Source organism: Indicator indicator, chromosome 1, assembly GCF_027791375.1.
Source record: "Indicator indicator isolate 239-I01 chromosome 1, UM_Iind_1.1, whole genome shotgun sequence".
Taxonomy (NCBI): Eukaryota; Metazoa; Chordata; class Aves; order Piciformes; family Indicatoridae; genus Indicator; species Indicator indicator.
In genome coordinates this window covers 122,328,318-122,349,443 of record NC_072010.1, presented here as the reverse complement: position 1 = coordinate 122,349,443, position 21,126 = coordinate 122,328,318, and the positions used below count along the sequence as shown (strand labels likewise).

Sequence of the window (21,126 nt, the reverse complement as noted above, 5' to 3'; positions counted from 1 at the left end):
TAATTTAGAAATTATTATCTTCTCTTACAGTCACACCTAACAAGGTAATTTGGAGAGGGAAAAAATAAGAAAAAAGGTAAATATGTACATAATGAGTGTATGTGTGTACTGGAAGGTGATATTGAATGTTAAGGCGTGTACAACAAGGTACTGGTTTCTAGTATGTTTAAAAGGAATATTTTCAACGAGTGATAGCAAAACAGAAAGATTTGGTATACTTGTGTTTAGCATTAGAGATTTTTTTCTAATTTTACTCAGCTATGGACAACCTCACCTTTGTTTTGGCCTCTGCAAACTCTACATCAGGGGTCCACTATTTTCTGCTACCCCAGATCAGTAAGAGCAGCAGCCCTGGGGACTCTGAGAACCACTTCAGAGTGTTTGGATTCGACCCAACAAGTAAGAAATTGTAAATCTCAGAACTTGCCATCAGACATTCCCCTCTGAAAAGCCACAGAGTAATTAATTTTTATTAAAAACTACAGAGGAAATATAGGTAGAAAAGAAAACTGTGAAGGATAAAACCAAGACGCAACTGGGGTGGTACAAGCTTAAAAGCACATAGTATCATTAGACTTAATAACAAATATCATTTATTTGGCTCCCATGTCCTACTTTAGGTCCAATTTAGAAAGCAATCTGAATGACACCCTAAACTGTGCTAGCAGTCATGAAATTTCAGTTAGCACAACTTACTAGAAACATGTAGGTTAAAAACAGGACAAAGACAAAACACAGCAACAGAAAAATAGTGAAAACTATTATGTTAAAGGTAAGATGCAGTAACTTGACACAGCCATATATGAGTAAGTTGTGTAGATTGCTCCAGTTACCAATGGGAGCCTGTATGCTGGAATGATTATATCCATGTAAATTAGTGTGCAGTGAAAAAGGAAGCTGAGTTGAGCTAATCAGTCTAATAATTTGCTGAGCTGGTCGAGGTAATCACCCACTAATGTATTTGAGAAAAAGACATTCCAAATGCATAAATGGATCAGAAAGTTTGGGGAACCAAACTGAGAAAAGGCTTATCAGTAATAGTAATAGCAAATGCTGAACAGGCATTGGGTTTTCTACCAAAAAAAAAAAAAAAAAATCAGTGTTCTCAATTTATATCAGTGATAGACACAGTACTGAGAAATCCACTCAGTTAAACTTCCACTTTCTTTCTTAACCTTCTATTTGCAGTTACTTCCAGTTAGAGCCTCTACTAGGTGCAGATTGATGATTCCTAACTTGGCAAAGCCTAAACATCTTATAAGCTGAAGTGCTTGATTTGAACAGAAGAATCATAATTAAATTAATTATCATTTGCAGGCTTTCAGTAGAGATTTGAATACTATCTCCAATATTTCTCTTACTCTTGATATTTCTTTTATCATTAATTTGCCCTAGCATCTTGAAATGTGCTAATTCTCATGTTTACTGCATTATCTGCATATATCACCTTAATATAATCTTTGTTAAAATCCTTCTGTAAACTTACAGTGAGTCATTGTGTGAGTTTTAATGTCCACCAACTTCCATGTTGCTGTACATGAAAATTCAGATTAAGAAGGTAGTTATACAAAGACAGTGAAAGGAAACATTCTTGGACCTTGGAAGACAGTGAAAGCTAAATGCTGATTAGATCTTCTTTTTCTAATTGCTTTCTTAAGGATTTTCTCCTATTTCTAGCTCATCATGTTGGAATTGAAAAAAAAAATCATCTCTTCAACATTAGTAGTGCTCCCCTTAAACATACAAGAGAGAAGATCCAAATCTGTACTGTCTTCAAAAAAGCTCTTTCTTTCTTTCTTTTTTATTTTTTTTTCCTTTTGGCTTTCAAAACCTTCCACTTCACATTTCTAGACTTCTCAAACCATCATTTCTCCATTTGTCAATCATTCACTTGCCTTTTGGTTTTTTGCTACAGTTTTACCACTGTTGTAACAGTCTTCTCCACCTCATAAGCACTATGGAAAATCCCTAGTCTTTTGGTCACCTTATTGTCTTTCCAATTATTTTCCCTATCCTTTTGAAAACAGCAGTTAGTCATGTACAGCTACATTATTATCTTCCACTTCCACTTCTGTTATAGTTTAAACTCACATTGTATTATCAACTATCTGCTCAAAAATATCATTTTAGAAGTCCTGGTTGTATATAAGAGCTACACAGCTGCAGAATACACTTGACTATCTTTTTTGGTTGGTTGGTTGGTTTGGTGTTTAGTTTTGGTTTTGTTGTTGGTTTTGTTTTAACTACAGCTGTTAAAAAGAAGCAGAGTGTACACAAAGCTAAGCACACCAGGAGTCTCAGGTGTGTAAAGACATGTATCAAAACCCAAATCCAGTAGTTATTAGAGACAATGTCTATCCATTAATAGGGCTTTGGCTTCTGAAGGGTAAAGAAGTTGCCTGTGAGTGTTTTAATGCTCCCCCAAACATTAAGTTACTGCTGTGAACAGTCACTTCATTTCTCTGAGCTGCTGCTTCTTACTTCTGTCCTGTCTATACAGATTGTAAATAGTCAGGACTGCTTCACATTTGAGATGGGATACTAATCTCCAATCCTCTACATATTATTAAATACAGACACTAATTGACTATAAAAGAACATATTTTTCTGAGATTCACATTGGATTAACTAGGTTTATTTATTACTTATTAATTATAAAATTAACTTTTAATTCTTTTTAGAACTAGACAGATTCTGTTGAAGTGAAAGTACAAAGAAGACAAAGGTTGCCAATTGCAAGCTCTTCTTAATTTCCTAAGAACTAAATGTTGATTAAAATAATATCTTTTTTAAGTTAAAAAGAACTTTCCTTGATAGCTTTCTTTGTGAGAAATACGCATTAGCCATCTAACATAACGCTTGATATTTTAAATACATTTTTAAATTTAGGTCTTAAGAGCATAAAAAGCAGAGTTCTATAGGCAAAGTTAAATTCACAAATGTAAAGAAAACAGAGAAATTAATTTAAAAACAAACAAAAAAACTAACTTGGTTGTTAAGTGTGCACATTTTTAAGCACAAATGTGTTCCCCTGGAATACTTAAAATGTCAAAAAATATGCAGAAACAGTTTAGAATAGAATAGGAGGTGACAACTTGAAAGTGCACCAGGTATTCTAAAATCTTTTCCTCTCAATTTTACTTTAACTGGCCAAAAGACCACCTATGACTCACACTCAAAAGAAAGGCTTTTTCCCCACAGTGGAATGAAGAGCAGTGATGTGAATTTCAGAAGCAGCCTACTTTGACACCAGCGATCTTAATACTATTGGATACTTTGCAAAGAAAGTATTTAGTAAGTGCTGCCACTCTCCATCAACACATAATATTCAGTGACATAGTTGCAAAAATAGAAAAACTAAACTCAGTTTAAAACATCATTAAAATGTTTCAAAAATCATAAAAGGAAAAGTAGTTTCATTTATGCCTGGATTAAATATTTGCTGTAACACTGTCTGCAGGCATCTCACCTGACATATTAAACATACATTTCATTTATAAAGGAATTGTGATACAAGTTTATGTAAACTGCCAATGAACATAATAACAAACATACCCATGTTTGCCACATCAAGAGTTTGTGGTGTCTCTGCTGACAGCTTCTGAAGGGCCTGTTCACCATCTGTCTTCTCTGGTGAGCTGTTATGTTGAGACTGTTGTTGGTCTTCATCTTCAGCAACAAATGAAATTACACCTAAAACAAATAGATACCAGGTGTTATATTAGCTGGAGCATTAGCTTTATAAAACAAACTGCCAGTCGTGTATGAGTAGTATTTCCTCAGTTCAAAACTAATAAAAAATGAAGTAAAACTTCCACTCCAGGTGTCAGCCATCCAATTATAAATTATGGTAATAAAAATTAAGTCTTGAGTGAGTTCATGGAAATTAATGCATTTGTCCCAAAAAGAACCTGTTTTTCTACTGACATGAACAGATTGGTAATAAGAAATAGAAGCAAACTCATGTTTTAAACATTATAAAACAAGGTGAACAATAATAGCATCTTTCTTTCCAGTGTAATTTCCTAGATATAGTCTTAATTGTTTCTGTTCCTGTTTTCAAGTCACAGTGTCTGATTTTAGTGCTAAAAAATAATAAATGTAATAGTTACAATACTCCTGCAATATGTTTTTGCATTATCTGTTAAGTTGTAATCAAGTACTTAGGGAAGATAAAATACACGAGAGTGTAAAACCATTTTTAAACTGGCAGATTTCTATTTGATAATATAAAATCAAATTTAAAAAAAATCTGGCATGTATCTCCTTCTCTGGAGATATTCAAAACCCACCTAGATGTGATCCTGTGTGACCTGCTCTAGGTGATCCTGCTCTGGTAGAGGGGTTGGACTGGATGATCTTTCAAGGTCCCTTCTAACCCCTAACATTCTGTGATTTTATGATTCTGGGATGCATATGGTTCCATTAAATAAAAGTAATGTTATTGTGGTAGATTTTTTTTTATATCAGCTTTTAAATAAGCAGGTTTTGTTTCTTTCATGATGTGTCTCTGACATAGCATTGCTATTTCATCTAAATAACTGTCCCTTGGTATTTCAATACATTCTGAAGAGTCTGAAAGCTGAAATAAATATATGTTGCAGATTTAATTCTTGCAAATTTAATTCTTGCCTCATAAGCACAATGAAAAACTAATTTAAGGAGGAGACTGATTTTATGATGTTATACAATAAGAAATTTTCTCACTTGAGATCATCAGAATTTCTGTGAAATGATCTCTCAAAGGGAATGGAGCTCTGTCTTATGAAGTGTTCAGGAACATTAATCATAGAGGAGCTTGGTTTAATTTGAAATGGAGAACTAATGTAATTTTATGAGAGTCCTGGAACAATTTGATTCGAAAATACATATATTTAATGATTTTTTTTTTTTTTTTGTCTCTCCAGCATTGAGTGGGATAAATGTGTGGTAAGAGATCACATGGCAGAGAGGACACGCTGTGCTCACTGTACAGCTGAATTTAGCACCTTACTAGCAGGAATAGCTAGAGCTAAGTAGCAAGGCTCTCATGGGAGTCGGGAAAAGGAGCAGTAGTGAGGGGGAGAGGCAGCACCACAGTGGTCACAACTGGCTCAGGAGGCCGCAGTGACTTCAGCAGCCAGAAGCTGATGAAGTTTGCTGTGCACATACCCATGTCCACCCATCTCATTCACAATACTTGAGGCTTAACTTTCCTCCCCTAGTCACAGGTGTCTGCGGAAGGCTGTATTCATGCTTCTACACATTCTAGTTACACTTCATTTCAGGGGAGATCAGTCTAATAAAATGGCCTTATGGTTAGTTTTGGTAATAAGACTATGCTAGAATAATGTTACTCTAAAGAGACAAAAAAAAAAAAAAGAAAAAGAAAAGAGGCAAATAAAATATAACTAAGGGAAAATTCTACCAGGAAGACTATGAAAAGTAAAATCTGTTCATGATATGCTCAATGAAAACTACATGAGGTGACAATTCCATCATGACAAACACAAATCATTTCTGCTAAGAAGGATTATGTTAAAACATTACAGGGAAGCAAAGTTTGTCATCTTGACATTGCCACTGTCTCATTGTGTGAACAACAGTAACTGGGTAGCACAGGCACAAAACACTAAAGCTGAAAATAAACCAAAGGCGGGAAAATGGAATCAGATGTGTATATAAATAAAAAGAAATTTAAATTAGAAAATACCAGAATCCTAGATTTTCCTCCCTCTGTCAAGAAAAACCTATTTAAAAACCACAAACAAGCCCAATCCATTGCATAGAATTAATTAAAACAAAATAAAATTCAAACAAATTTTACATGTTCCAAAAATTTATCACAGTACAAAGCCAGAAACTGCATCCAAATAAGCAGGAGAGGGCTTGCAATTTGAAGTAGTTATTGAATTTATTTTTTTTTTTTACTCTTCAAAGAGAAGTCGGATGTGTAAGCACAGTTTAAAAAAAAAACATGGAAAGCTCAAGGAAATGAAGTCTGAAAAAGTGCCCAGGGTTTGCAAATATTGATGCAAGAGGGCATATTTGATGGATCTTAGAATAGATATTGACTAATTAATCTGATTTTATATCTCACTACATAATGCTAGGATAATTTGGGTCTACTGAGCACAACATTATAGACAAAGTGCAAGAGAAAGACATTATTAATTTTAAATACTATCCTAACCATCAATATACTTGAAAGGTCTTAAGAATTATAAGAAAATGAGAAAAAAAAATGCAAAATGATAAAGTTGATTACAAATACTTGACTAAATGCTGAGAATCACTAACATTCTACAGCTTCCTCACAGTAAACAGAATGGATTGTCCAGAGAGGTTGTGGATGCAACCTCCCTGGAGATGTTCAAGGCCAGGTTGGATGGGGCTTTGACTAACCAGGTCTAGTTGAGAACCACTTCTGCCCATGGCAGGGAGGTTGGATTAGATGCTCTTTAAGGTCTCTTCCAGCCTAAGTTCTTCTATGATTCTATGATTTTGTTACACTTCATTATATATTTTAAGTAATTATTCCTTATAGTTCATGATTCCAACAACAGTGGAGGTTGTTCTTTATCAAGTCTTTGTAATTCAGAATATTGTTTTGTGCATATGTTTGTGTGAGAGAAAGAGGAACAGACCACAAGTATTGACTGTTGGAAATTTTTTTTTCATCAGTTAACTGCGGGTTGATAAAACAAAACAAAACTTATTTGGCTTTATACAAAACATGCTCTCAAAAGCATCAAAATAATTGGCTGAAGAACTCTGAATGATTATTTATTTGCAGCGAATTTTTGAATGCTTGAAAAGTTCCAGAACTGCAAATTGGTAATACTCAAGACTTTTTGAAGACCTAGTGGAAGAATTATCGTAACTAAAAGCTACCTGAATTGCTAAACCACTGTGCTGATAAATCTGGCAATCACAAGTTCAAAATATGAGTGAAGAACTGCACTGTAATTGCTGACAATCAATTTCCCTTCTTTATGGAAAAGTGATCTCAAGCAAATAGAATTAATAACAATGAGGTTAAAATCTTGATCAATAAAGATAACTGGATTGATGTAATGCATTCATACCTCTGCAAGGCACTCAAATCTGTCAAAGTATTTCAGTAAAAAGTAATCAGCTTTACTACAGATGGTATATGTATTTAAACTCAGTTTATCAGCTTGATTATAGAATATTCATAAATTGTCTTTCATAATTTTCATGGGCACCATAATATTTACTACTGCTCAAAGCTATTTAAATTTTTTATTAGGAATTAAAAAAAAAAGTATATAACTGTAAGCAAGAATTGCAAATAAATAATAATAATAAAGAGTATTTATTTTCATTTCAAGTTAAATATAGAACACAAAATCCTTATCAGTGAGAACACTGAGTACATAGCATGCTCTGCATACCTTGATCTTTACCTTAAGGCAGAATATTTTCCTAGGCAGTATTACTAAGCAGAATGCTCTCCTGTTTCAGGACAGAATGGTGCATTCCAAGAACATCAAAAATGACAGACTTAAAATAAAAACAAAATAGGGCTTTACTACAGGAAGTGTTTGTCTTCCAGTTGCAAAACATGCTGCCTCCCTACAGAACTCACAGATCACCTTGCGTTACCTTATGATGTCTTCAACAAAGGCAGCAACATCTTGTGTTAGCTTATGATACTGCAAAACAACTGAAAAAATGATAATTTGTTCATGCATTACACTCTCTAAGATTCAGGGCTTTTTATCCAACTAGTTGCTCAGTCCTGACTTCTGCGTTAGCTGTTACATGACAACATAACTTGCCAAAATACAGGAGCTGACAACTTGTAAAGAGTACATTCAAAACCAAACAAGACTTCAGGTACACCTCAGAGACAGTAATCCAGGGAGGTGGTTGAGGCCCCATCCCTGGAGGTGTTTAAGGCCAGGCTGGATGAGGCTCTGGCCAGCTCATCTAGTGTGAGGTGTCCCTGCCCATGGCAGGGGGCTTGGAATTAGATGATCCCTGTGGTCCTTTCCAACCCTGACTGATTCTATGATCTAAATGATTCACTTGGTGCCTTGATTTCACAGACTGCCCTCCAAGAGAAATCCCAAACACATACACAGATAGGAGGGAAAGTAACACAAAAACATGTGGGTTGAGATAAGGAGTTTAATGAGATGACAAGCTGTAGAGTTACCCTAGCCTATTTCACAGAAAAGCAAAGCAAAAACAGAAGCAGAAATCAGCCATAAAACGATCCCTCCACCCCTCCAAGCATGAGCCAGCCAAGTGGAAAAGGCCAGCATCCCAAACCCAGAAACCAGAAGCAGCAACCAGAAGAGGAAGCCTTTCATGTTACAATATGAACTACAAGCACCAAAATACTTTGCTCCAGTCAGCACTTTCATTTTGAAGCTTGCATGGAATTAGCATGGTATTGAATATTCATCCACAGATTTCACTGGCTAAACCCATGACATTTGGCCACAGAATTATGCCACTATTAAGTGTTCTAGAAGATACCACTCCTCTTTTCAGCTGCCCTCTGGCATACATATAAAATACTAAACTTGCCAAAGTTCCTAGAATTATATGAAAATGAATGATTTAAAAATACATAAAAGACGAAGCTTTTATTTTTGCTGATACAACATTGCTTTAAAATCAAAACACTGGAATGGGCTGTCCAGAGAGGTTATGGAGTCTCTTTTACTGCAGACATTCAAAACCTGCCTGGACACATTTCTGTCTAGGTGACCCTGCTCTGGCAGGGGGGGTTGGACTAGATGAGGCCCTTTCCAACCCCTAATCTTCTGTGATTCTGTGGAAAGTTTTCCTGCTCAAAATCCCATCGCAAATTTTCCAGTGTTTAAGCCAGATATTGATAATGGAAGCTTTGGTTTTGATTGCTTCAGAGAAGATGTATCCCTCTAAAAGGAGGCAGGCTGTTTTATTTCCCAATAAAACTGTAATTGCAGCAGCACATATTAGACAGATTTGTTGCCTATGCATTACAACATTCCGTCTCTAAATCCAATGAAGAAAGAAAGAAATATTCAACTTTTTCCTTTCTGTGTAATTTAAATAGACTATTTGAAAGATATCTATTGTACATTATTACCTTCTGGTGCAGAGATGATAGAAGCCCAATATTTTAACTGGACATAAGAACAGAAGGCTATGTGGCCATGGAATTCATCACAAAAATCTGAAAATTGATGATGACATATGTAAATTCTACAGAGTATCTGTAAATCTTACTACTTGGTGGTACACTGGGACTAAATGGACTGCTCCCTGCATCAGTGAAAAGTAGAATAAGCTTTAAGGCTTGCACATGTGAGAAATGAGCCCACTATCAACTACCACTCATATACGGTGTGGTAGCATTTAATAAAGAAGTTAATTGTTTTATTTATTTTTTATTTTTATTTATTTTTTATTTTTATTTATTTATTTTATTTTTATTTATTTTTTATTATTAATTTTCACTGTCTGTTCTGAGCGCCACAATGGAACCATGACATGAAAGGGTACAGGGTTTGCTTCTCCAGCTATACAAGGATGGATGGAAAGAATATGGTGGGATCATTTTGCCCCGTGGTGGTATGCACAAATGAAGCAGCCTTCCTTCAGTGAACTCCAGTGATACAGCATTGAGTTATGCCACAGCCACTCATAGTAATCAAGAAACCAGATGATCCTTCTCTCTTTGTCTTTATTATATGTGAATTAGACTCAGTTTGTTAGGGTGTCTCAGCTGAAGAGGAAGTGCTTACAGCAAAGGTATGGACAGGTGCTGGAAGTGCAGCAATGGCTACAAGAAACTAGGGGAATGGTCTTCCTTTCACATATGATTTTATCATTCTGTTGAAACTAGAATGATCAGTAGATCAGTTTGAGGAATTCCACCACATAAAGAAATCGACAATACTAAATTAGATTTCAGTCAGTTGTTGAGTGAAACAGTGTTATAAAATAATGTTAACAAAGAGGTTTAATCAACTCATTTACAGAGCAGAAAACATTGGCATGGTCTTCACCGTGTCATTAAAATCATCCTCCAGCTGCAGACTGACAGGCCGTGGCCTGTAACACAGTTCCCTGTTTCCTCAATGTAAGCTCTAAAAGCTCCAGGCAGTGTGGAAAAGAGCTGCCTACTAAGCACAAATATGAAAATATATGACAAGTGATAAATAAAATTAGAAAGCTACTTTCCAAAAGCTAGATTTTTTTTTTAATAAAAGGACACTGACTATAACAAGTGTAATTTTTTTTGTACAAAAATATGTAAGTATTATGAGCTTTGATCAATTCCAGAAAAATTTTGGCTTATTCTGTGGAAAGCTGAAACATTAATTTGATAAAAGATAAAGTATAATGTAAAAGGTGCTTTATTGAACCTGAAGGAAATTGTTCAATTACATACAAAACAGAATGCTGAAGAATTTTATCTAGTGCCAGAACCTTGTGTGAGATGTTTACTAGCTATTATTTCTATGTTAAAGCTGTCATACAGCTACAAATCAGCCAAAGCATATATTATTAGCCCTGTATTGGAATGCTTCCAAATGGACTTTTGAAAAGAACTGGGCCAATTTTTAGCTTAGCTATCACAAAATAGCAAGAAGGAAAGAAAAAGAAGTATAATTTTGCAGCTATAGAATTTTGCAATCAAAATGACTTTGAATGTACACAAAAAATGCACACCATTTGCTCAATTTGTATGGTAAAGGTTCTTTGACAAGAATTTAATTGAATATGACAAAAACAGTGCTACCACACCAACGGCTACAAAGTTTTATGGTTACAACTCAGGGAGTTCTAAAGTTGAAACTATCCAAGGACAGAGTCTTCAACTAGATATCTAAATAGTTGCTCTTTTGGGGTGTTTAAATTATACTTTACCTGTAGTATCTTGAACATAGAAAGAACTAGCATTCCTGAGCCCTAATTAATTCCCACCTGAATCACCTTCATCTGTGACCCTCAAGCTTCAGGCTGGCAGCTGAAAAATCCTAGAAGTGCTAAAAATTAATATCTATCTATATAGATATATATAATCTGCTTTGACATTACAGTTTCCTGAGAGTTGAAAAATTCTGCTTTGGGGAATAAATGAAGCAAACAGACTTCCATTCTCCTTTAAGCCACAAAGTAAGCACTTCCTAACTAATGTCACCTTTAATAGGACACCTGGTAGTTGGGTTTATATCACACCTAAGAGCAAAATCAGCTGCTGCCTTTCTAACCTGTGACAGTGGCTTTTCTTCTCTTGACTCCATTCCCTCCTACAGCAGCCAAATCATTAGAAAATGTGCACAAATTTCTGTGACACAATCAGAAATGTCCCTGCTCCACAGGAAGAACGAATATGATTTCCTAAGGGAGTGATTAAAGCAAGCACTGAGCCAGGGGGTGGATGGTAGATGACTAGGCTCCATCCCTTTTCAAAGGATAACTTCAGCCTTCTATCAAGTTGCTTTAAAGCATAAAATAAAGGAACTGCTTTCTGAAAAAGTGCATACATGTCTTCCCAGCCTTTGAACCAATAACTTTTTTGTCAGGTTAGACTGACTGTTCTCTCTTTTTCTCACTTAGAGAACATATAATACTTCCAAACATAATGGAAACCATTGTAATAGAAGTTAGGGGACAGACAGAACGTAGGAGACATCAATCTGAACATGGCATTTCTGTCCCTTTGAAGGCAAGGCTTTTATCACCTGGTATTAATTTGCTGTATGATAGATCCCTTGGAATCCCTTCTATCAAAACTTTCAGTACATATAGAATAATGTGAATTTCTAAATCATAAAAAGAGAACATTTCTAAATCTTTAAAGCCTTAGAAAACCCCCAAACCATAAGTCCAAATAAAACACATCCCTCAGTATTTCCTTGGTGAACATTTTTGACAGGCATAAATTTCACTGCAAAATGACTCCTATTCATATAAAGCGAATTTTGTCTCTGGGCTACAGATTTAGCAAGAAGGCACTGAAAACCTCCTGTGGCACTAGACCAAGTTTTGTTACAAGTACTCATTTATTTCCACAAATGACCTAGGATTTGGAATGGCATTATTACTTACCTTTTACACAGCAGATACTAAAAACAAAATGGTCAAGAGAGCAAACTTGTTTGGCACCCTCAGGGATAAGACTTAATAGCTTTTTAATGTTGAGAAAATGAGCTGTCATTAATCTCAACTATCTAAGAAGGTAGCAGAGTCAAGTGTTTGGAGTCAAACTATACACTACTTGTTTTGGAATAAGAGATATATCTAATATCAGAGATAATTTTTTTCAGATGTTGCTCAAATCTAGCTTTCCTGAGTACTATTTGGTTACTTTAAGACGGTCTCTACCATTCCCATAATTCCCTCCCAAACACACTCATACTTTGCTCTGTTGAGAGTTACTACAATAGTACTCTACAAAGAAGAAAAAGACTGACTGTACAGCCTCATTCTCACAATCATGGTTTTCACATTATCTGGTAAAGAATGAGCACCATGGAAAGGTAAAAGTATTCCTAAATATTTGAAAATCATGAATTGTGAATTGTAAACAAAAAAAAATTGTTTAAAATTATTTTTCAGAATAAAATATTATATACAACATGATGACAGCAGTTAAAACAAGCAAGAGTCTTGATATTGTATCAGAAGAATATCAGTATAAACATGGACTGACATAAATTATTTGCAATTAATTTTAGGTATCCCTAGCCTCTAAACATCTCGAAGAAAAAATCGAGTTTGCTAAGTTTTCTTTATGTACTCTTGCCTTGTGGTCAACAGATGGAACCTTAATCAAGGAAAATAATCAAATTCTGGTCTCTGGTATTAAATGTTCAGTTCTAGTAGTGCTAAGATTTCTGCAGTTATTCAACTGATATTAGAAAATTAAATTTAGACCCAAGGACTTGGTGATAACTCAAAATCATTAATGCTGAATGAGTTGATTTTCATAGGACCAATTAGGTGCATAAAGTTGCATGTTTGATGGCATTTTTGAAGGACCTGACTACATATTTAGTACCATTATACCTTTACAAATAAAAATACAAGCCAGCTGAAAAACCAATATCACCATTAAGGGTAGCCTTCCTTCCAGAAGAAAGATTATGTTGAACAGAAACACAAGCATTAAAAGTCAACAGATTTAATCTGCTAATTTATAGGGATTTTATGTATTTGGCTTCTACGTTGTACCTTGAAAGATTCCTCGTCTCCACGGAGATGCACTCAAAACGTAAGCGACTTTGTCATCTGGTTCTACAGTAATAACAGGTAAACCACCCACCACTGAAAGATCTGAAAACACCTGGTGAAGAGAAATCACAAAGAGGATAGGTCAGCAGAATGAAGTTCCTGCTGCAAGAACACTACACATACAATATCCATTCTATTTGCTTTGAAAGGCAGACTATAAAGTATGCTATTGGTCAGTCCTAGCATTTATGCACATGAAAAGAATTACACGAAAGGCTCAACATGAGTGAGCAGTGAGCTGTGGTGGCAAAGAAAGCCAACAGGATGCTGAGTTGTGTTAATAAGTGTGGCAGTTTAGGCACTGCCACATAAGTTATACCTCCGGTACCCCGAGTGTCCAACCCAGTAAGGTGGACACAGGAATCAGCCTATTTCTACCCATAAACCCTCTGCCCTATCAATCCATCTGCAAAGTCATTCTCTTCCTCTTCCTCTTCCCTCTCTGCTCCCGTGGGAGATGATTCCTATTGGGTAATGGTGGGGGAGTATCTCAAGGCCTCTTAGGTCTGTCTATGCCTAATGCCAGGAGGAGAAGGGGGCAGGCAGTCTCAGACCTGGCCGGCCTGAGACTAGCCTTGCAGTGATGGGGGAAGAAAGAGCCCTGGGGGTTTTGGGTATACCCTCAGGTGGGGAGAAGGGAAGAGCTGGGAGGTCTTTGGGTGTTGTAAAATGGATTCTTTGCCACTATGTTTGTAGTTTCACCAATTGCTTTTCCATTTAAACTTTCCAGCACTCTTCACTCCGTTTGTGTGAGTGTCATTCTTTTGTCCCTCTTGGGGCAAAAGGGGATCTGTCTGGCCCCAGACCAGCACAGTAAGGGTATCACAAGCAGGGATAAAGATGTCTTCCTCCTGCTCTTCTTGGCACTGGTCAGGCCACACCTTGAGTACTGTGCACAGTTTGGGACCTTGCTATACTGATGCAGAGAGGCTGGAAAGGGTCCAGAGAAGGGCCACAAGAATGATCAGAGGACTGGCAGTCCTGTCATATGAAGGAAGGCTGAGATAACTGGGTTTGTTCAGCCTTGAGAAGTCTTAGGGGACACCTCATAACCATGTACAAGTATGTAAAGGGCAGCTATCATCAGGAGGGAGACTCCCTTTTTACAAAGAGTCACATCGTAAAGACAAGGGGTAATGAGCACAAATTCCTACTGGGAGATTCAGACTGGATGCTAGAATAAAAACAAAAAAACAAAACAAAACAAAACAAAAAAAAAAACACCAAAAAAAAAAAAACACACTTGAACTATTAGACATTGGAATTAACTCCCAAGGGAGGTGGTGGATTCCCCTACATTAGAAAGTTTCAAGGCCCAGCTTGACAGGCTGCTGGGCAATCTCATTTAAACTATATTCTTACCCTGCAAGGTTGGACTAGAGCAGAGCTGGTACATACAGATCATATCAAGTCATTGCTCAATGCAAGTTTCTCACGCAGACCATGGAACTACTTACACATGCGTAGAACTGCAGTCAGGCCCTTACTATTTTACATAGATTTTCTTTAGAAGTATTACAAAGATGTTTAACAGTCATGATCCATCTAACTAAACAGAGCAAAGCAAAGTCTGGTTTTAACATAAATGTCTATACATCAAGATATACCAAGAATCCTAATTAATCCATTTAACATTACAGACACCTGAGGTTCCGATTTGGCATAATAGCTAATTTTATCTGTCTACTTAACTGTAGATATATTACAGATCTATTAGTAAAATAACTATACATCCAAGAATATTCAGACAGTGAAAAATATGGAGACTGTAGAAGTACACATAGATGAGAGTCCAGATATTTCAGATTTTTATATGAATAACTTCTTGCAAAGATGCCATAAATATAGAGGAAACTTTGGAATGAAGCAAGGAAAGAATTTATACACAGTGAGCTTTAACTCACCTTCCTTCTAAATATTAAATAGCTCTTTCCTATTGGAATGCATTTCTATGAGGATTGTAAGGATAGGACACAACTTCAGTCTCAAATGTAGCATTATAAAATCTTCTATCCTATAATAATCTACAAAACCATGTTTTCATTTGTACCTGAATGTGCCTAATAAAATCTGCTAAGGGTCATTATTGTTAGAAAAATATGTTTTGAAGTAATAAAACAGAGCCTAAATAGAGGCTCTTCTATAAACCAAAAAACTCTTCATATCTATAAGCTATCAAACACAGGAGTCAAGATACAGAATTATTTTGACCAGTGCAAGTGCAAGGCAGTCCACAGCAGTTACCTTATTTTGCAAGGAGGAAATGATGAACAATTACAGCTAGATTAACTGGAATTTAGGGAAACAAAAGACTTTCTTTCAAAGAACTGTTTGCAATTTAGGAATGATCAAAGAAAACCTGAAAGACAAAAAACTTGTCTCAACGGTATCCCAACAGATATCAGCATGCCAAGAACTGTAGCATTTAGGAATGATTCTACACTAGGAAAAAAAAAAAAAAAGAACTTATACCTAACAACAACATTGACAAATCCAGAGTACATTAACTGGAAATGCTTTGGGGAGAGGTGATCTCATGACAACTGTAGCACAGGACAAAGGGAATCTTGTGTTCCACACCCATTCAATACTAAAAACTAAAGCTCCTTGTAGGATGAAATCATATCAATAGTGGGGTTGCATAGACATATACATACACACAGTATTCATACAGATAGAAATAGGTGGATCTACCCATACACACAAAGGCAAACAAAGAACTGATCAGGCATCAATAACTACAATTTCTTAAAATATTAGCCAATTTAAAGCACCTGCAAGCTATGCAACATTGCTGATTGTCATTATAAACTTTGTGAGCATCCTATTTCCAAAAAAACTCCAATCATATTAAGATTAATGCTGGTTTGTAAAAGTTTTCCTACTGGTAGTTATTCCCTTCTTGGAATTCTTTCTATCATCCCTGGACACAACCATTAGAAAATGTACTGGGTGACCTAATGTGTGAAATACTTTTTAACTGTAAAAGTGAGTTAGGAAAAGGAAAAAAACCTCACTTTGATGTTTACTGCTGTTTCCTAACAGGTCTATCATCTTAAAAAACCATGAATTTATTCTTCCCACACTTTATGTATGAATTACAATAATTTACAAAGATATATATAGACATTTTGGAAGAATACTTCTCTTCATTAATAAAATTTCACATCAGTCAGGAAATAATGTTACAAATAAGTAGTAAATAATTAATATATAACTCTAAAAATGTTATTAAGTACTTTAGAAGACTAGTAAGCCCAAGCTCCATCACATTATGCAATTGAACAATGGAAATACAAAGAAAAAAGTTTGATAGACTATTAAAATAAATAGTCTTTCACTACTTTATCTTACAATGAAAGAAAATAAAGCTAATTATCTTCTTGTGCTAACAACTGATAACATACTTTGGTACTACTCTTTCTCCAAAAAAAATGTAATGAAGAACTAACACAAAATGTAATAGGACTGTATTAAAGCCTGGATCCACATGCCATTATCAGTCCTTCAAATTCATAACAAAATTAGATGCCTTATTTGCATAGATTTTGTTAGAAAGACAATGTGTGACAGAAAGTGTCCCTGCAGAAACTTTGCTCAAACCAATCTAAGGATTTAATTTTTTAACAATGCTGTGCTCCATTGTCATATACCTCCAGTCATTATTTACACACAACTAGAAAGTAGAAACGCAGCAGATTTGTAGGATGTTACAATTTTAAGCTAATGCATCAGTCACAGCCTTGAAAACTCATTCTGCAGAAGGCTGTTTAAGATTAATGGGAATGGAAAGACAATGTTCAAAAATTATAGTAAAAAAAAAAAAAAAAAAAAAAACTCTTCTGGAGTTGAAGCACCAAATAAGCACAACTTAAAAAATGCCAGCTGACACTTTATTGACATCTGTTTTGAATAACACTGAACAAAAAAAGTTAGAGCTTTCTATTTTTACTGGAAAACCCACCCTTGAAAGAATTAGGCACCTTTTAAACTGAAATTACTATCAAAGGTTTCACAGGATCACAGGATGTCAGGGGGTGGAAGGGACCCAAAGAGATCATTGAGTCCAACCCTCCTGCCAGAGCAGGACCACACAATCTAGCTCAGGTCACAGAGGAATGTATCCATATGGGCCTTGAAAGTCTCCAGAGGAAACTCCACAATCTCTCTGGGGAGCCTGTGTTGTTAGAAGCAATCATCAAGATACCAGATAATTATTTGTGTCTAGCAGACAGTTGTATATACAGACAAAGAAAAACCAAAATAAAACACAAAAAAAAGAAAAACTGAAAAAGAGAGGGGGGAAAAAGAGAGGGAAAAAAAACCCACCAAAACCAAGAGAAAATGATCCAAAAAACATTGTCATGAGACTGACAGATTGGATTTTTATAGAAACACTTTGCACTTCCTGCTCTTGTCAGATGATTTGAATCTAATTTTACAGCCACTAAAATCCACTCACATTGCAGTCAGTAGCCTTATATTAATTCAGCATCAGTAAAAGATGTGCTCTCTGGCTGACATTATATGGGCACAAATTCCTCATGATTTTTTTTTTCAGATCCAAGAGTAAATTAATCATGAGAAAGACTATTTGTTGTAATATCCCCTAGAAAAGCCATGAAGAGCACAGTGGCAGTATTTCCCTAAGGTTTACACATAAATCAGTAGAAAATAGTTCATAAAAACGTTCACACTTTTCAAGGGAATTTATGGAAATTGTCTTTTTAATCATGGAAATCTTTGTGGGCACTGAAAGTGTTTTGCTTAGCGTTTTTAAAGGTAGACTGATGGAAACATGCATGTGACCTCCATTGAATTCCAAAGGCATTTCTTGCCTCTCCAGCTCTCTTGGTACCTACTAATTGTTGCACAGACAAGCAAACTACCCATACAAAAATTATTGCTGCTCCAGACATGAACACACCATATATATGGCTGAAGTGGGAATAGCAGTATTCAGAGAGAAAGGAGTTTTCTTAATGGAGGAAAGAAAGAAATGTTTCACTCTTCCTCCTCCCAGGCTTAACTTTCATTTAAATGGTGCAACTTTTGCAGCAGTACTCTCATTTTGGTTGAAGCTGTTAGATAAACACATTGAGAAACAGAGTAGCGTGTATACAATGTAATTATTTTTTTAATTAAATGAGGTTTTTATTAAGTTTATAGCTTAATATATTCAGTTATTAAAATGGAGTAGTGAAGCTGAATTTACACCTCAAAGGCGAAGTTACCCATGCATTAATTCAGCTAAATTATTTATTGCTAGGTATTCATTGTGCAGTGAATTGTTTATGGACGTGGCTGTAAATTACTATGCTCGTCAGCTACTAGCACATCCTAGGCAATTCTTGATATAGGCTGAGCTTTATTACTTTAGTAAATGGAATATTTATGGCTTTAAAAAAAAAACATCATTTATGTCCCAGTTTATCTATGAGGTGTTACCTTGTAGAGTAGATACACTCCATCAGCAGAGGATGTACAGGACAAATCAACCAACCAGTGCAATACTGAAAATATTCCCAAGCCAACAAAATTACAGAAGATAACATCAAAAACATTTCTAAAAGTATTACTTTTTGAATTTCCTGTGTTCTATCTCTGCCAAAGCTGATAAGTTTTCCTCTACCTAATAATCAATTTAGGTACAGGACAATAAGAAGTGTTGTCCCATTAGGAACCAGACTGAAAAACTAAGAAATATTTTTCCACAGAATATACAGTAAAACCATACACTGTAAACACATCCATATGCTATAAACTGTAGCTGGGTACAATTGCTCATGGATACAAGAATCACAATAGTAAATCTGCAATTACAGTAATACTTGCTACGTAATCCATAATTTGCAAGCTCTTAGGCAGAAAAACAGTTGCCACATTATTGCAAAAATTTACCTTGTATGTTAACTTGTTCTTGGTATAATTGGGCACCCACAAAATCTTTTGAGTCACCTTTCTCACTTGGCAATGTATCACAACACAATCCTGTGCCAGAGGTTTCTGCCCTATTCCTTTAAGGCTAAAGATGGTCTCAGTGCCAGCTGCATCATTGCGCAGAATAAGCCTTCCCTATGACAAAGAAAGAACAAAAATTCATCAGAACTGTAAAAGTTCCCTGTGGCTTGAGGCCCCTTGCCTGGAGCTATTAAAGTTCAGGCTCAACAAGGCTCTGGGCAACTTGATCTAGTGGAGAATGTCCTTCCTCACTGGAGGATGGTTGGACTAGATGACCTTTGCAGGTCCCTTCCAATCCAAACCATTCTAGGATTCTATGATTAATCTTAAATCCAGGCAAAAAGCATGCTTACTAAGTGCTTCTATTCTTTTATTGATTTTTCCAGTTCCTAAGTTAACTCTGCTCTTAAACAGTGAAGAAAATAAAAGAAACAAAAGCTTCTCTTTTTAATTTTTCTAAATTATGAAATTTAGCAACATAAAGCCTTCATATTTCTAGATTTTATACTTCTTGATTTCTTTCTGGAAAACAAATACTCAGGAAAATATGATCTCATTCATCCTTCTTCCTTATATGAAACATAACTTTGCCCAATCATTTCCAACTGTCTTTCAATCAAAACATTCTTCATATTTATTTGTTGTCAAAGGATTCAGGGCTTTTGGATTTCAATAATTTTATAATACTGGATTTCTAAGCTACATTAATGTTTGGGTGGTTAAGGATTACTAATGTTTCACAAACCAACTTCTTTTGCTTCATCTTTGGCAACTCACACATTTTACTAGCAAGCTGCAGTCCAAATCTCATAGCTAGCATGCAAACAAAAATATGTCTACTGCTTACTGCTAAAGGTGTCATAGCCTTTGCTCTGCTCTTCATTTTAGCTGCAAAAGCAGCTTCCAAGGAGTGGCTTAACTTGTAACAGAAATTATTTTAGGAAAGAAAATATCCATCACATGAATTTACTTGTGATGTATGCATGCAGTGGGAAATATTCAGCGTTACTACTTGACTGCTTAAGTAATGAAATACAATTTAATGTATGCATTTAAATTCAGACTAGCATGATGTACATATTTATGATCAAAGTTCAGAATCTCTACAGAATAATTAGTTTCATTAAAATGGAAGGTTTGATAGGAGAGCAAATAAAAGAAGCAATAGAGCATGGCAGGGAAAGCTTTGAAAAGTTAGTTCTTTTCACTTTTCACTTCAACTAGTAGACAATCTTTCCATTTCTGACTCTGAAGCAGATGTTTAGTATTACTGACTGCTTAAACACTTTCAGAATTTGGACACTGACATAATTTTATTGACAGAAACATCCTTTCCAAATGTTGAAACTAATTTTCCTCTTACCATTGTTACACACTCAGCAATAGGATTGAACGTGAGAGGATACAGAGCTTGTTCACCCAGACCCACATTTATTAGAGGAGGGCCATAAAATCCCTGCCCTTCCAAAATTGCTTCAAGTGTCCAGTCCCTTCTGGACATGTTACTCTGAAATCAAAGAAAATATGTAAATTAGATTGTGCATTTAAAGCTCTTAATATGCATTTCAGCTTTGACTTGCAGTTATCAAATCACAGCAAAGTACTCATTTTCCCAAAGCACTTTCAATGAACATAAAACAATGTGTATTAACAAATAATTAAGCTCATAATAAATCTCTTACTCCTGGTAGTCAAAGGTACTAGTATCAACAGCATCACCAGCAATACTGTCAGCAGGAACACTTGTTAGAGGAATAGGTACATGGTACAGACAATAGGCAAGAGAGAATTTATAAGTATCATTACAAACAATTATAGTGCTGCTTAATGCTTGACCAAATTCTTTCCCTTTTCCATCTGTAGAAAAGCTCAGTGTAGCCCTTTTGAAGTGCTGATGTGGTATACTAGCATATATTGCCC

General features: G+C 35.5%; 1 protein-coding gene across 1 annotated transcript in view; it reads right to left on the bottom strand.

The window, feature by feature from the left end:
- The window catches only part of CFAP47 (cilia and flagella associated protein 47), a 286,222-nt gene that overhangs the window by 123,489 nt on the left and 141,607 nt on the right, over positions 1 to 21,126 (bottom strand). The window contains 4 exon segments of the mRNA XM_054395813.1: positions 3,556 to 3,693; positions 13,186 to 13,297; positions 19,147 to 19,320; positions 20,570 to 20,713. Of these exon segments, the coding sequence (XP_054251788.1) occupies positions 3,556 to 3,693; positions 13,186 to 13,297; positions 19,147 to 19,320; positions 20,570 to 20,713 (568 nt within the window).